Source organism: Lissotriton helveticus, chromosome 1_1 (genome assembly GCF_964261635.1).
Source record: "Lissotriton helveticus chromosome 1_1, aLisHel1.1, whole genome shotgun sequence".
In the NCBI taxonomy this organism is placed as follows: Eukaryota; Metazoa; Chordata; class Amphibia; order Caudata; family Salamandridae; genus Lissotriton; species Lissotriton helveticus.
The window spans coordinates 272,323,641-272,341,502 of NC_136057.1; the positions used below are offsets into that span (position 1 = coordinate 272,323,641).

At 44.3% G+C, this 17,862-nt stretch overlaps 1 protein-coding gene across 1 annotated transcript in view; it reads right to left on the bottom strand.

Moving 5' to 3' along the window:
• Positions 1 to 17,862, bottom strand: part of LOC144792103 (cathepsin S-like) — a 45,496-nt gene that overhangs the window by 13,612 nt on the left and 14,022 nt on the right. The window contains exons 5-6 of the mRNA XM_078667007.1: positions 17,421 to 17,603; positions 12,768 to 12,930 (exon numbers count right to left, since the gene is read on the bottom strand). Of these exons, the coding sequence (XP_078523133.1) occupies positions 12,768 to 12,930; positions 17,421 to 17,603 (346 nt within the window). The remainder of the gene's footprint in view (positions 1 to 12,767; positions 12,931 to 17,420; positions 17,604 to 17,862) is intronic.

Genomic DNA, 17,862 nt, shown 5'->3' on the forward strand with positions numbered 1-17,862 from the left:
ATCAGCATGAAGAACTAAGGGGCATATTATCAAGAACGGCGTTAAAAATTATCGCCAGTTTAGCAGCAGAAAACTGCTGCTAAATTGGCAATAATGGGTTTGATAATATGTCCTTGAGTATTCCAATAGAAATCCATGTTCTGGTGTGAACAAGGGCTTCTATTGCGAATTCTCCAGGGCATATTATCAAGCCCATTATAACTGCTTTAGCGGCAGTTTTGTCGCAGGGATCCTGCTCTCACACAGAACTGTGCATAGAGGCTTGGAACTTCAGTGAATTAGGGTGTGCCAAAACTCACCTTAGTACCCAAAATCCCCTACCAGACTAGCAATCAGTGTCTCATTGGGTTTTACAAACTCCCAATGTTTAGACAACCCAGAACATGGACTTAGAACACCTCAGGTAATGTGGAACACATGAACACTCTTTCGTTATACCAACATATCAATCCAGAACGAGGAGTAAATGAAGACACATGCAAGCTTGAAATGTTTATTTCTAATGCAGTGTTCTCAAGCGCAGTATCTTAGCTAATACAAGCAAACATATTATAAGAAACAAAGTTATCAGCATACTTACTAGTCCATAAAATACAAAGGGAGAAAGCATGTTAAAATGCCAAAGGGAAGCAGGCTAAATGGCACTTAAGTCTTACCCTCCCTTGCTAGTATATTAAATTATATCTAAAGAAGGTCTCTTTGGGTTTTAGACGGGCGGCCCCATACCTCTGATCCTAGTGGAAAGGGATCACATCATCTTCCACCAGCCCTCTGCAGGCGAAGAATCATCAAGTGTGTGTGCATGCTCTGCCCAGTGCATTCTTAAACGCACCTTAAGCCAGAGTTTGCCGCAGCTGCATATATGTTATGTCTAGAACGTGCGTAGATCAGACCTCACAACATCCATTGTGTTTAAATAACCTTGAAGGCCTCGGCACTCACTGGTCAGACATAGCTTACCAAGCAAAGCTTATACAGTAGCAAAACATATTATTCTCGTGTGAAGCAAAATATTCTACTAGGCTCAAATCTCTAATAACAATATGTGCCGTGTGCAAAAGCAGCAGAAAGGTAAAATGGCGTTTAAACTTCTAATGAGCTCATGCTAACTTAACACAGTGTGAAGGCAGAGCATATCTATATGACAGTTTTCTGCCGCTAAACCAGCGATAATTTTAACGCCGTTCTTGATAATATGCCCCAAGGTTCTTGTTTCCCCATAATCATGGTCGTAAGTCATGCACACCCTACTAGCACACCAATGTCTCATATTTGATTACAGATATTGTTGCTTCCACACTCCTCCCAGCTCTGGAAGTGAATGCTTCACTTCTTCTGTTCCAGCTCTTCTCTGCCTTAATACTGCACTTAGCGAACAGACACTCACACTGATGGCTACTTTTTTGGGGTCACACATGCTAAAAGCCTTAAACAACATCTTTTCTCCCCTCCACAATAGCAAGTGAACGTTCTTCTCCACATACTAATGCTTCTCCTAAATGCTCATAAAGGAACTTTTTCTAAAAAACCTCGAAGAAATCTGGTGTAAAATTGTGCTGTGTCCACGAAAGATCTCCATTGCTCCATATTTTGCAAATTGGAGGTAACTTGGAAAGCTTCAACTTAACTCTCCTTGTGTGTTGCACCATTGCTTGATGATGCCTTACGTAGGCCATGCCAGCGCCTTGAGACCCTCACAGGTGATTTGCCATGCTTTATAAATTCTTGATTGATTGATTCCACTCATTCCATACTTAAGTGATCACAATGTCATTCCCTTTTAACTCAAGATTCCCAGTAAATGCTACGATATCTTTTAGTACACTCTTCAATTCTCTAATACATCACCTTGAACGCACAAAATGTCATCAAGATTCTTAAAGAGGATGCCCATTACTCTCTGGAAAAAACAGCTGAGGCCAATGCCTATCCAAATGTCATGCCTATTTAGATTTTCAAAGGATGTTAAGTGTTTGTAGTCTTTGTGAAGTACAATTTGGTGCTTCGTGACTGCTGAGTTCAGGCTGGTAAACATCTCTGCACTTTTAAGTAATGCCAACATCTCTGATGTATTTGACAGTGGCTGCCTACTCCTAAATTTTAGCATTCAAGTTCTAGAAGTCAACGTCCATCCTGAATGATCCATTTGCCTTTCGGGCAGAAAACTAGAATCGACCATTCTGCACTCTCTAATATTTATAACATATTAACTCAGCAGTGATGATTTGGCTGTGCTTTTAATTCTTCCTTTAACTTCATTGGTATCCTCCGCGCTGTATGGACACTGTGTTGCAAATTAAACAGACATGAGTTGAATTGTGTATTAGCCCTTTGACTTTAGAGACTTTTTAATGGCACGCCTCAGGAAATTTCCATTACAAATAAGGTTTTCTAGTCTATTAATTGTCTTTATTTCTCTTTTCAACAAAACCTAATCTAGGAGATTGGTTTGAGAACTGTCTCAAGATATCTTTGTTCTCCCAACTCTTACCTTGATTTTCAACATACATAATTCTTGGTATGGAATTTGTTCTAAACTGTAGAATGCAATCAAACTCCCTATGGGTTTCTTCATAGATGTATGGGTCTGGCACCCGATTTTTTCATGGTCATGCCATCATCTTTTATACCATTCTTGTTCTTCAATTAATGTGCATCACGATTCTGAATCCGGCCTCATTTTCATGCACACCCCATTAACACACATCAATACCTTAATAAGTTGCAAACTCACTTCACTCTCTCATCACTATCCAGACTGACTTCAAAAACTGCTTGTCTAATGCATTTGAATTACAAAATTATTTTCATTAATAATAACAAATGAAGCAAAAGGAATGTGTGCTAGTGCAGTTGTGCGTGACTATATAAGAAGTTTGTGAACATGGAGTGAGCTGGTTGGCTGGCTACTGCGCTAACTAAAGGAGGAATCTGATTGTCTGTAAAATGATGTCACTCCCAGAGTGGGGATGTAGCAAGTCACAAAAGGTGCCGCTCACAGCGATTTGTTTCTGCTCCCTGCCTGTCACGGACATACTCTCCTCCGCCTGCAACAGCTCTGAGAACCGAGCCTCCCCACTGCAGCAGACTCGCTGGTGTGAGCGCGTCTTGCATTCGGCAAGACTGGTCATCGCTCCCAGCTGGAGTCCGGTGGGTTGAGGCTTAGAGGCAATCTCTACCGCCGAGCGCACCGACCGGGGGACTGCGAGGACCAGCATTCCAGAGTCAGCCCAGCTGGTGCCTCTTCCCCCGGCGGCCGCGCCTACCGCTTTCTGCCTCATTACCTTTCGCGACACCCGCTCCGCGGGTGCCGCTCACAGCGATTTGTTTCTGCTCCCTGCCTGTCACGGACATACTCTCCTCCGCCTGCAACAGCTCTGAGAACCGAGCCTCCCCACTGCAGCAGACTCGCTGGTGTGAGCGCGTCTTGCATTCGGCAAGACTGGTCATCGCTCCCAGCTGGAGTCCGGTGGGTTGAGGCTTAGAGGCAATCTCTACCGCCGAGCGCACCGACCGGGGGACTGCGAGGACCAGCATTCCAGAGTCAGCCCAGCTGGTGCCTCTTCCCCCGGCGGCCGCGCCTACCGCTTTCTGCCTCATTACCTTTCGCGACACCCGCTCCGCGGGTGCCGCTCACAGCGATTTGTTTCTGCTCCCTGCCTGTCACGGACATACTCTCCTCCGCCTGCAACAGCTCTGAGAACCGAGCCTCCCCACTGCAGCAGACTCGCTGGTGTGAGCGCGTCTTGCATTCGGCAAGACTGGTCATCGCTCCCAGCTGGAGTCCGGTGGGTTGAGGCTTAGAGGCAATCTCTACCGCCGAGCGCACCGACCGGGGGACTGCGAGGACCAGCATTCCAGAGTCAGCCCAGCTGGTGCCTCTTCCCCCGGCGGCCGCGCCTACCGCTTTCTGCCTCATTACCTTTCGCGACACCCGCTCCGCGGGTGCCGCTCACAGCGATTTGTTTCTGCTCCCTGCCTGTCACGGACATACTCTCCTCCGCCTGCAACAGCTCTGAGAACCGAGCCTCCCCACTGCAGCAGACTCGCTGGTGTGAGCGCGTCTTGCATTCGGCAAGACTGGTCATCGCTCCCAGCTGGAGTCCGGTGGGTTGAGGCTTAGAGGCAATCTCTACCGCCGAGCGCACCGACCGGGGGACTGCGAGGACCAGCATTCCAGAATCAGCCCAGCTGGTGCCTCTTCCCCCGGCGGCCGCGCCCATCGCCTTCACGTATTTCACTGCCATCACTTCCTCCGCGAAGCGGGACGCGCGCGGGTCGGAGCCCGGGGCGAAGACCGGGCAAAGACCGGGCCGTTTTAGGCCGTTAGAGGCTGGTAGAGACTGGACTGGGCCACCCCCCTGATATTCACATCTGACTCTTTTCTTTCGTGCCTTTTTACGAACTTCTCCAGCTCCATAATCCAACAAGAATAGTAATGGTCCTCACGAGGGGGAATAAAACCAAAACCAAAGCCCCCAGCGCAGTGGGCAAACTGCTTGGCCCCATGGATGATTTCCTAGCGAAGGCCAACACATTCATAGATGAAAGTATTTCAATGATCGAAGAAAGGGTCTCCCTAGATCTGGCATTCGCCAAAAAAAGATCCTCACTAGGCACTTTGGCGGAAGCCAGATCTCCAGCATTAGGAACCCCGAACGGAGAGTTGCTGCCAGCCAGAGAGAGACGCAGCCTACCAAATATAGTGGACCTGTCTGTTTCTCAACTGGCGGATTCCCAACTCAGCTTTGACTTAGAAAAAACTCCAGAATTGCTCCCAATAACACCAGTACAAATTTCCTCTTCAGATAAAAGAACAGAAAGGGGTAGGAGGGAGGGAGCAGTTAGTAAGAAAAGGGCCCCTAGAAACCCCATTACTCCAGAAAACCCGGTAATACCACCAATCATCTTACAAAATCAAGATGAAAGGGTGACACATATTGAGTTTCTAGGGTCAGACCATCAAATAGAGAAGGAACCGTCCCCTCCGACAGTTTTGGACATTCATTCCACCAAACAAGTCCAGATGGATTTGAATGTCGTCGAGGCTAAGGAATTAACTCTCTCTAGCATAGCCAGCGTGGTCAAACACGCTTTAAAACCCTTAGAACATCGGTTAGCAACACTTGAGTCACAAATTTCTAAACTTCTAAAAAGCCAACAGCCAACTCTTCCACCATGCCCTCAAAATTCAGGAAGAAACAATATTAAAAAACCCACTAATACTAGTGCACCTAATGTTAATCCATCCTTGCCCACTCCACAACAAAAGACCCTCCGGATATCTACTTCAAATCTGCCTGTTAACAAAAACACTGCAAATCCGATCAAAACACTAAAAACCGCTGCAGCCTCAAGCACCATTAATAACTCACAACAGACAATTATTTTGACTTCCCCGACGGCAGTTGTTACTACTGCCGCGACTCCGACGGCATCTAGTACCACTGCCAATAAAACCCTAGGCAAAATTGCGAATAAAACAATAACGAAAACCTTACCCCCTCCACCCCTACCACCAAAAACACCTGCGGATAGGCCTAAAAGAAATACAGCGAGGAATCCCGGCCCCCCAAGACTCCCGGCAGATTTTCCTCCTGAGGCCTCACCCTACGTGGCGGTTATGGCTGGAGTTCCTGAATTAACAGACCTCACCTCAGAACCAATCTGGTCCCTAAAAAATAAGGCTCAGCATTGGCTTCAGACCAACCGCCCAATTCCATCTTCCTGGCGCGGAAGAATCAGATCTGTAGCTAGGGTACCGTGGGTGGGCAGTACTAGAAAAACTATTCCTGGGGACTGCATAACAATCACATTTGAGGACCCACGAATAGCGGAGTATGTCTGCGCCTGGGAAGACATTACCCCTAATGGAGGAATTAAGATCAAGTCACTCTCCTTCTTTTACCCCTTTAGGCAAGCGGACGGCTACATACAGGAGCAGGAGCCTCCTTGGTCGCTTCCATTCCTCAGGCAGGATGACCTATTAAACCCCAGATATCATGGCCCTCCTAACCTCTACGAGCCAGACTACTCCTGGCACACAGTGAGACAGCGCCACCAGGGAGGAAGGTGGGACGACAGAAGATCTTACACACATTGGCCCCAACACAGAGATCAACCCCGATGGGACCCATGGCATAACATCCCGCTAAACAATAGGTATAGTGGCCTAGAATTGGTCGACTGACCATCAATAGAAGCTTCTCCAACCGACCTTCAAGTATTCTTCCCTTCACAGCCCATTATTACCCCTCCAGTCACTTCTAACAAGGTTCCCATAACCTCAAAAGTAGAAGGTGGTGAAGATTCTTCATCCATCATAGTCTCTTATTGGAACATCGCGGGCCTCCGAAATAAAATCGAGGATGGCTCCGCGCAGAAGTTCCTAACCCCATACCAAATAATTTGTCTCCAGGAGACATGGTCTGTAGAAGAATTACATCTACAAGGCTATAAAACCTATAATGTTCCAGCACTAACCAGCACAATGGGTAGACCAAAAGGTGGGCTAACAATTTATATCTCAAATTCCCTACCTCTCAACAAACTGGTTACACTCTCCCAGGATGCTAACCATCAAATTCTTTCACTTACCCTCCCCAATAAAGATACGATTATTTTAGTCAATACATACAATAACCTATCGGAAGAAAATTTCATAATTCTTCTCACTACTTTAACCGACAAACTGAAACAGGTTCACCATCGAAGTTCTGTAAACAAGGCAACCCATTTAATTTGGGGAGGTGATTTTAATCTTCACCCCTGCACAGCATCTAACCCACTGTGCTGCGGGATAGTGGACGAATTCAATGTCCCATTAGCGCACCTCGCTCATACCAAATTGGGAAATATAATAAACACCGCCCTTTCAGATCTCGATCTTTACATTGCTAACCATCCAAAAGCAGATTCAAATAAATGTATCCCGACCTATGTGGGCAGAGGGCATCAAACCACAGTAGACTTTATATTTCTCTCCCAAAGTCTTATGACTAAACTTAAAGATTTTAAGGTTATTGTCACTCCCTTTAGCGACCACGCAGCCTTAATAGTAACACTGTCTATGCCATCCAATTTTTCTCATAAATTGGAGATGGCGACTACCCTCATGCAGAATAAAATCCAGGTTGGTAAACATAATGGACTTACAATCAAATGGGCTAATATTAACCCATCTGACATAACGAAAAAATTAATAACTCGGTCCTACCCAAATATAGTGAAATGCCTGGATCTTGCAACTAGCCATAAGGAAGTCCTAAGAAATTTTAACCTAATATTAGATACCATAAAGGACCTACTTACCTCAAAACCTAAGCCAAACCACGTTACAAATCCAAAGTGGTTTAATCATAACTGCACAGTGGCCCTATCAAAATTAAAATCTGCACTCAAAAACAATCCACGAGATGCAGCCCAGATCCAGCTCTTAAGGCGCCAATATACAGGGGAAAGAAAGCTAAGAACTGCCCAACTTAAACAAAAATTATGGGACGATCTACACCAAGGTGCAGTCTCAAAAAATACTGAGCTTTTCTGGCGCACAGTCAGAACCCCGTATCTTAGTGAAAAGGATACCCCGAAAATAGAAGTCGCCATCGACGAAAAAACATGGGTTTCCCACTTCGAGGAAATTTTTAAAAGTTCCTCACCAGCAGAATCCCCTCCCCCCAAAGTTAATTATCCCATCTTGGTACCCTTTGATATACCAGATCTCATAGATGCTCTGCAGAGTAGCAAATCAGGCAAGGCACCAGGACCTGATGGGGTCCCAGTGGACCTTTTTAAAAGTAACCAAGACCTCTGGGCACCTGTGTTAACTAGAGTCTGTATAGCAGCAGCGAGTGAGGGGATCCTAACTTCCTGGACAAAATCAATAATGGTCCCCATTTTTAAAAAGGGGGACCGGCAAGATGTAAAATGCTACCGGCCCATATCACTGCTGGATTCGCTCGGGAAAGTAGTGGGGAGAGTGATTCTAGAGCGTCTTCAGCAGTGGACTGAGGACCGGGGCATAATCTCCGATATCCAATTCGGCTTCCGAGAGGGTTTTGGTACCCTAGAGCAGTTCCTCAACCTTACCCTAATAATGGGGAAATATACACAGGCCATCCCTACCAAGATATATATGGTCTTTGTCGACCTTTCCGCAGCTTTTGACTGCGTGTCGCACACAAAGCTGTGGAAGGTCTTAGCCCAACTGGGAGTAGATCCACCCCTTCTGGATTTCCTAAGAGAGCTCTATACTGGAGCAACAGCTAGAGTACGCTTTGGCGTAAATGGCGAACTGACGTCTCCGTTTAGTGTAGGGCGCGGGGTCAGGCAGGGATGTGTCCTGGCCCCCTTCCTCTTCTCACTCTACACTAATGGCTTGGAGGAGGAGATGTTGAAGGGGGCTCAGGACCTCCCACGCATAAATCGCCGCCTGATCCCGGCCCTGCTCTATGCGGACGACGCCGTTATCCTAGCGCGAACCCCCAGGGAGCTCCAGAAAGCAGTAGGCAGGTACACGTCCTTCATGGGCAATTTAGACTTAATGGTGAATGTAAAAAAAACGTTCGTAATGACAGTCGGCAGAGGCCAAAAAAGAACATATCCCACACTGCTTAACAATCAAAAGCTTGAAGTCACCCCCCACTATCCCTATTTGGGGGTCATGATAGATGACCAACTCAGCTGGAAGCAAGCAGTGAACACAAGGGCACTTTTGTTTAGGAGATCAATTGCCGCTTTAATAACTTTCTCTCAGAGATTAGGTAAAAAACCACCAGTAGAGCTCCTCAAGATTTATAAGGCCAAATGCCAGGCAATCGCAACTTATGGTGCGGGAGTCTGGGGGTACGCTGACATTAGTGCCATCCAGAAGGTAGAAAATATCTTTCTAAGATTCTTGTTAGCCACCCCCAAAGGCACCTCAACCTATGCAATGCACCTAGAATTAGCTATACCCTACTTAGAGGATCTAATTAAAATAGAACCTCTGATGTTGTGGCGTCGCATCTGGAAGTAAAAAAAAAATGCTCTGACACAAGCCATTATCGCAGACTCAATGAACATGGATAACTCTGCAAAAATAAAGTGGCTCTTATATGTTAGGAATTTTTTCAACGATTTAGGCTTTGAGAACTATTATTTGGACCCGGCATCTATAACGGACATATCAAAAAAAGACCTTAAACAGAAAGCACTAAGTCATCTGGAATTGTTAAGACTCACATCCAACTCCTTAAAAACGGCAGTGATCCACGCAAACATGATCCAAGTAGCCTTTGACATTCACCCGTATTTGGTATACCAAATATCAACTTACGAGAGAATGTTAATCACAAGATTCAGGCTAAATACCTTTTTTAGAATGGTCACTTTTCCGTCACAAAACTGCTGGAATTCCATACTCCCGCCGTGCCCATGTGATGGTTTATCAACGCAGTCGAACCTACACGTGATCCTGCTTTGCAAATACCACCAAGCCCACAGAAAGATCTGGCTTTTACCGATATTAAGATCTTGGGGGTTGAGACAGTGCAGACCAGCCCTTTTAAGATTGCAAATGCTGGAAACGGTAAATGTCTGTTATTTCGTTAGTAGTTTCCTAAAGTGCATCATGAAACATAGAAAGAACCTCTAAAAACCTCGTCAGACTTATCATAAGCGGCCTTTTTGCACATTTTGATTATGCTCTTTTTCTTAACCATGAAATGAATTTTATCTGAAACATTTGTAACATGTGTACTTTTACAGTGTATGAAATTTTGTGTGCTTTTATGGTTTTTCCACTGTGAATAAGCCGAATAAAGATTTATATATATAAGTCACAAAAGGTAGTTTTACCCAGTGCAGCAGACATCTTTGCACCTGTCCTTTTTCGTAGCGTTTTCTAACATGTACCAGCAAAACTTATACATCGTTATTATCATTTTATTTTTCCCATTGGAGTCAGTGGCGGGGCGGGGCTATTAAGAGCAGGGAGAGGAGTGGTTTGCACTCCTTAAGTGCACATGTCTGTTTGGCCAGCCCTCTTGGGCCAGCCAAACAGTCTTGCACACTTTACATCTTCCTCACCAGGCTGCTTTACACACCCTGTCGAGGAACATGCAAACTCTCCCAGTCCCTGTATGAGCGCCGAACCACAGGACTTAGACCAATCACAATGCTGCACTGCAGCATTGTGATTGGCTTAGGGAAGCCTGGGAGCCCAGGTGCTTCCTGCTGGCAGCTGGGACTGGAGACTGGAAGACGTAGGAGGATGGAGGAGAGGTAGCCGCCGGCTGGCCGGCACAGGTAAGTCTTTCCTTTTCTTTCGTTTTCTTCTCAACCCCCCATTCACTCCCGACTGGTAGCAGCCACTATTTGATGGCATCAAGCAGAGAAGTGACTAGATTACAATTCAACACTGAGATTCAGGTCTGTCGAGTTACCTCTGTCAGTAGAAACAGGTGTGCAAAGTCTAGTGCAGACTTCTCCAACGAGTAGCTCGCCAGCTTCAAAAAAATTAGGTCTCCTGAGCGCTGCCCAGCCTACTAAATTAGAAGCTTTTGTTTGGTTGAATTAATAGATGTTTACCAAAATTTAAAAGAGAGTATTCGAGATAAAAAAAATTGTGTATTTTCAAAACTCAGAAGATGATGTCTGGAGAAAAAAAGGTTGAATTACCCAAATATATTTAAAGCTTATATTTGAGTGATAAATCATGCAGCATTGAAGAGAAGTTCCTAATATTACCTTGGTGCCAGTGGCATTGCTGCTATGATTGTTATGTTGCCCTAATGCAAAGGTCTTTAATCTGGGGGCTGGAACCCCCAGGGGGGGCCTGGAGTCCTGGAAAGGGGGTTGTGCATTCCCCAGCTTCACTTGTCTGTGCAATCCAAAAGGTTTGCTTTCCTTTTGGAAAAAGACAGCTGTCCTGGGAGGGCTAATTTAGATCCTTATCAGCCACTTGCTTGAATGAAATGCAAACCAGTCAATCTGCAAGTGTAAAGGATGAGCAGTTCTGGATTTAATTGATCAAATAACTCCTAAGGTTCGTGATGACAAAAAAACAAATCTGTGAGTGGAAGTGCAAAGAGTTAATAATCGGGCAGGGAAGTGCATGCTTTTAATTTTACTGCATTTACACAGTCCTTAGAACCCCTAAAGAGGCGTTGACGGGACAATTGTGTAAAAAAAAGAAATGCATTACATTTGCTCTATTATTAAAAAAATCTACATTTTGGAAGCACCATTTTATAGTAAAACTATTTGCACGTTTTGCAGCATTCTATTTTACACTGTGTGTAATGCAAGTATAAGAAAATGACTTGCATATTTACAGTGTTTTCTGTCACAGGCTGGGACCTCTTTGTACTAAAAATACACATCACTATTATCCACTGCACCAATCCAGATTTAATTCTGTAGCTCTCTGGTTACGCACAGACCTCTACAGTGCATTAAATAAGAGAAGTTTCATAATGTACTGCAGTGCATTTCCCACTGAGTAACAACTTTTTTATTTATTTTTCATTTACGCTGCCCATTATTTTATATGTAGATAGCTGATGGTGAAAGACCTAAAAAAACTACAGAATATTTTAGTGCTAATTTAGGAGAGGCTTGCATTTTTTTTTACGCTCCGCCAGTGCAAGCGTCTCAACCATACCTATGAGGCGGTGCAAAATCACCCTGCATGGCTTTGCATGGCCTCATATATATGGAGTAAGACATAGCAGGGCAAGCCACTGCGTTGCCTTATTCTGCATCAAGGACGTGTTCCATGGGCTTTGCACGGGGTTCCCACGCAACACCCATGAATTTCCATGCTACCCCATATTTACAAAATCACATAAACCTGTGGCAGCTCCAAAAACTGATGCCTCCCCAGCAGATGCGTAACGAGGAGAAATATTTTCTTTTCACCTCGTTTTTTCTCTTTCCATGTGCACTGCATTCTGCAGCTCACATAGAAAGAGGGAAACTTCTCTCTGGATTGTTTTTGTGAAGAAAGGTGCCCCTTCCTGTACAGAAACAACCCTGCCTATGTTGGTGGGAGGCAGCGATTTGTGCTCCAACGCAAGGGAAAAGGATGAGAATGCACTGTGTTTCATAAATATGGTGCATTCCTGCCCTTTCACATTGGCACAGGGCAGCGCCGCAGGAAAACTTGTGGCACTGCCCTACGGCAATATCTCATAAACTAGGCCCTTTGTTTCTAGCTACACCTCTGGCTACACCCCCACGCTCACTGACCTTCGGTTTGCTAAACACTGTTTAATATTATTTCCCCACCGTAAACATTATTTGCTGTGGGAATTGGGGGCTTTTATGGCTGTCGATGATGAGGAATACCAGGTTCTAGAAATTTTTGTAAGAAAGGGGTCCTTACGTCTAAAAAAGTTTGACCAGGGGGTCTCGGCATCAAAAAGTTTGAAGACCTCTGCCCTAATGTAATCTTGTGTGAGGGGGTCACTATTACACCTCAAATAATATTATTAACTCAGGATAATTTTCAATCAACGGAATTGGCTCTTGTTAAAGAAAAGGTTGGAGACCCCTGGCCTAGTGTCATCATAGGTAGAGTCCCAGGCCTGGCAATGACACAAGTTTCGCTGCAATCTTTAAGGGGCAAGGCTTTCTCCTTGACTCAGGGTCCTGGGAGCCATGGAGCTACTGGCAACAAAGACTGCACAAACCCTCGGGCTATTGAAAGGACACACACCTCTTTAACAAACATGTGCATCCTTTGTTTATAATGGTCACGTGATAGATGGAGTTAAACATATTACCTTCCCCGCTATGCAGCATAAAATCATGGGAGACAGCGAATGCTACAGTAACCGGTCCCTCGAAAGCCACCGCGGCAGCAATGTTGGATTCTTCGGGCAGGACGTAAAATTTTGATATATTCATTTTTATAGCATCTTTCTCTTGGTAGGCGCACATCTCAGCCTGCAGGAAGAAATAGAAACAACCTTAGGCGAGCGACCACCATTTCATTTTCTATCGCGGACAGTGAAAGTTAATCACATGAAAAAGTGCTAAAGTGTTGAAGTGCTACGAGGCAATTTCTGGTCCAGTCCGCAGAATATTCTATTCTATTGCTCACCGCTAACCTCGGATCCATTATTCTGCTGAGCGAGCCACCTGGAAAATCCTGTGCTGGCAACTATTTAGCGCAGCACCCACATGAATGAAATATTATTTTGTTCCTTCTTTTCCAAATTTAAACTTAATACATAAAGGTTACAAAAATATGTGGGATTAGGCTTTTGTTTGAAAATTTTAACATTCGCAATGATTTTAATATTGCATTCTCAGCTTTTTCACCATTTTGCACGCAGGTGTACTTGTGCCTCCCTTTTCTTTGACACTGTAGCTTCACCCACAGAGGGGACCGATGCAAGCTATGCTTTCACATGTAACCACTTCCGGGTGAGCAGCTTTAGTGCCAAGAGTTGAGCTAAGATAATTCCAAGGTATGCACAGAGCCAAACAATGGGTCCTCACTTAGAAGACATCCAGAGCCAATTGTGATTGGCTGGTCTAAGTAAATAAAACCTCCAATGGAAAATCAGAACTGATGCATGAGAACAAGTAATTCGGGCACTTCGATCTGAGTGTGAAAGTTGAAGCACCAATTTAAGTCATTCCAAATTCAACTTACCTTCATTAGACATAATTATGACTGGTTTCCACAGGGAGGACTTTCAATGCACGCCTATAGAAGGAGACCATCCTATGGGGCTACAAGCCATGGGCACACTCTGGCCAGCTCAGTCTTAGGGACAAGCCCTATTAGGAGCCCTTTGACTAGACTATGGCCCTGAATTTGAGTTTGGAGGACAAATTACGCCATTACAAACGTGACAGATATCCTGTCTGCCTTATTTCAAATGCATTACATGGTATGGCACTTGCAACAAGGCAGAAGGGATATCTGACACATTTGTGATGGAGCATCCGACCGCCAAACTCTAAAACAGGCCTATGTCATTCATACAAATCCTTTGACCCAAGATACTAAACTGTGAGTCGGGTTTGCTTCAGAGAGCCTTTGTACACCTCTGTCTCTTGGGAGCTGTATCTAGGTGCGCTCCCTGCTTCGATATACTACATTAAGCTTTGACTCACTTCTCTTGCTATTCGGTTTGTGACATCATCATACGTGGCATCAGTCCAGAAAATGCAATTAGTTTCCTTCCTTGAGCAAGGATGTAGCAGAGCACAATCACCCCACTTGGCCATACTCCATTACTGCTAGCAGCAGGGTCACCTGTACCTCTAGCACAGACTCATCCTCCACCTGAGCTGTGAGCTCTGTGGATGTCATCCCCAGAAGGACATTAGAAGGGGATGGCATCCCAACAAACATCAGCCTACCCTATAAAGCTATCCGGCAGGCTTAGATACACAAACCAACCTATTTGAGATTTTCAATTTTATTTAGGTGGAAGGAAAAACTTGGACAATTTGCAGTGTGTATATCACTCTCTCTCTCTCTCTTTCTCTCTCTCCTCTCTCTCTCTCTCTCTCTCTCTCTCTCTCTCTCTCTCTCTCTCTCTCTCTATCTCTATATATATATATATATATATATATATATATATATATATATATATATATATATATATATATATATGGATATGTATATATGCAGAGCTCCTTCCCTGAAAGTTTCGGGGGGATTCGTGAAGTGGGGGCCGAGAAAAAAGGGGGGTCCCAAAACGTGTTTTCCCCATGTTAATTTCCATAGGACGAATAGACAAGGCTACAGCCCGAACCGCTGAACGGAATTACACCAAACTTTGCAAAATTGTAGGGACTAGTACGCAGAAGTGCCTTTTTTATATTTGGAGAAAATTGCTCCAGTGTTTTTTTCGAAAATTAACTTTAAAAACAGATATATATCTATAGGCGTGCTCCGAGAGCTCACCGGTACGCGTACCGGGGAGCGCACCCGGCGCGCCACGGAAGTGCGCGAACGGAAAGCTGATTGGCTCTCGGGTGTCTGACAACATTCTAAACAGTCCGGAGAGTCCGCCATCTTGTGTCTCGGTAAAATCGAGACACAAGCGGTGAAAAAAAAGGGGGAAATGATTAAAAGGGGGCAGGGTAGACACCCCCTGACTCCCTAGGTTTTCTGAGGGGGGCCTAGAAGGCTTTTAAAAAATGTTGCGGGGTAAGCGCTGGGTGCGTTCCCATGTATGCTTCCTGGTACGCGCACCCTGAGCGAACCACGGGGAAAAACAGTGTAAAAAATTAGAGTAAAAAAATAATTTAGAGTGCTTAGAGGTAGGGTAGCTCTGAAAAGAGCTGTTGCGTTATGTGGGTGTTTTTGTACCTACAAGTAGGTACCAATGCAGAGTCTCAAATTCAAGAGGAAGACTATTCCCCTCATCTGTAAAATGTACACCATCTCTCCTATAGATGCCTTGCATGTTGTAACGCAAGTTGTTGTGGTATATGGAACCCATACCATAGTCTTTGAGGAAAGCAGAAACAGTTTTATTCACATGTTTCCTTGCTTTCTCAATCTGTGGACAAAATTGGTTGGACCAGTTCCATTTTTGCCTTTGGCATATATTACAAAATACCAAGGCAGTTTTTGGAAAAAGTGACATCAATTGCCCAAAGATGTCCTTTAAAAGCATTTCCAGACCTACCCCAGTCAAAGTGCCCAGGTCATTGCCACCACAGTGCACAATTATGAGGTCAGGGTGTGGTAGATGCATAAAGGATTTTACCAATGGTATCAATTGGTGACTTCTCAATCCTCTCTGGCCAATCCACATAACATCCACATTTGGTAAATCAAGGTTGTAAATACCTCTGTTTGCTGCATACTTTTCACTCCAGTGAACAAAGCTATGACCCACAATCCAGACTTTAGGCATCTTGAAGGTAGATGTGGTTGTATTCAGATGAGTTGTGGAAATGAAATGGCAGTTTGAAAGTAGGAGTTATGAAAAAAAAGTGGTTGACTCAGTTCTAGTGACGAACAAGATGGCTGCCAAGGACTTCCTGGTTTGGAGTGTTGACAGACAGTGGCAGCCAATCAGCATGCCTTCCCGAGAAAGCTGCATGCTCATTGGCTGTCAACACTTCTAACCAGGAAGTGTTGGCATCCATCTTGAGCTAGTGTTGACAGACAGTGGCAGCCAATCAGCATGCCTTCCCGAGAAAGCTGCATGCTCATTGGCTGTCAACACTTCTAACCAGGAAGTGTTGGCATCCATCTTGTGCTCGGTAGACTGAGGCACAAGAAAACAGAAAAACAAACGTGTAAAACACAAAAAGGGGGCAGGGTAGAAACACCCTGACCCCCTAGGGCTGATCAGGTGGTCCCACTAGGATATTAATATATTTAAACATTATCCGCTAATATAATTAGCATTTAAAAAACCTTTGAAATTCACTGAAAAAACCATAGGTTCCAGGCCTTATATAGTTAGGAATTAGCATTTAAAAAACCTTTGAAATTCACTGAAAAAACCATAGGTTTCAGGCCTTATATAGTTAGGAATTAGCATTTAAAAAACCTTTGAAATTCACTCAAAAAACTATAAGTTTTAGGGGTGTTATAGTTAGCTGGACATTTCACTCATACAAAACCATTGAAATTGTTCCTATATAGTTAGTTGTACTAACTATATTTCGCGCACCCGCAATCCACTGCTGATGATGTCACATATTACATCATTCATGACATGGTCAGTGACATCACTGATGACATCTCAAATGACATCACTGATGACATCACTGATGACATCATCCAGTGAATGTGGTTTGCTTCGTTATTTAAATATGCATTATGTATATAATAAATGTATCAAAAGATTTTTTTTTTGCCTTAAATTAAAAGTTTCACGCTTTATGGAATTTGTGCCCTCACTGTCTTTTTCAAATGATGAGGATAAAGACTGTTGTGTGATTTAGGGGTTGCCACCCCGTCAGGGCCACCATCGCAAGCACGCGAAGGAATCGGCATCGTAAAGGGATTAGATATATGGCCTATGTTTTTACCAACGATTAAGGTATATTTAAGGTCTAATGCCAGAGACACTACAAGAACCAGAATTCCCCTCTCAGGGACATAAAAGGGGAAGTAATCAACATTGTAATTGTACACAGAATTGCCACCGTGATTGGGGCTGCAATTGCTGAAATTCGCAGGTGGAACAGTGATTAAATGCCTTTGTTTCTAGTGCAGGCTTCTACAGCGAGTACCTCGTCAGCGACTGGTAGCTCGCCAGCTACCAAAAAGCAGGTCTCCCGAGTGCTGCCCAGCCTACTAAATTAGAAGGTTTTGTTTGGTTGAGTAAATAAATGTATAGCAGAATTCAAAAGAGAGTATTCGAGATAAAAATTGGTGTACTTTCATAAGTAGCTCTTGTTAAAGAAAAGGTTGGAGACCTCTGCTCTATTGTAATTGAGAGACTTACATGTTCCACATATTTGTAATCTTCTTTTTTCATAATTCCGTGTTCACTGACATATTCAAAGGCCAGCCTTGGCAACCCTCCACAGCAGGCTTTGTTTCGTGAGTCGCAGTCGACAAGTTGCTGCTCACTGAAGTCTAAGAGTTGTTTATGTTTAATGCAATAACGGGACTCTAGGGCTCCAACCTGTGTAGAAAATACATTATTGTCTGCTTCATAAACAAAAGTAAAATCATACATTGTTGAAAAACAATAACAAATTCATTGAGTATTTGCAAGAACAATGGAGAAGACGTGTGGTGCCACTGTTTGTCTTCCTGGAGAAATCCACCCTAGAATTGTTCTTTTACATTAAACCCTACAGATCCATGCAAGATCCACAAAAATCCAACATATAATCCAGTTTCTAGTCCAGGCATGGGGCGGAAACCACACTGCCAGTGGT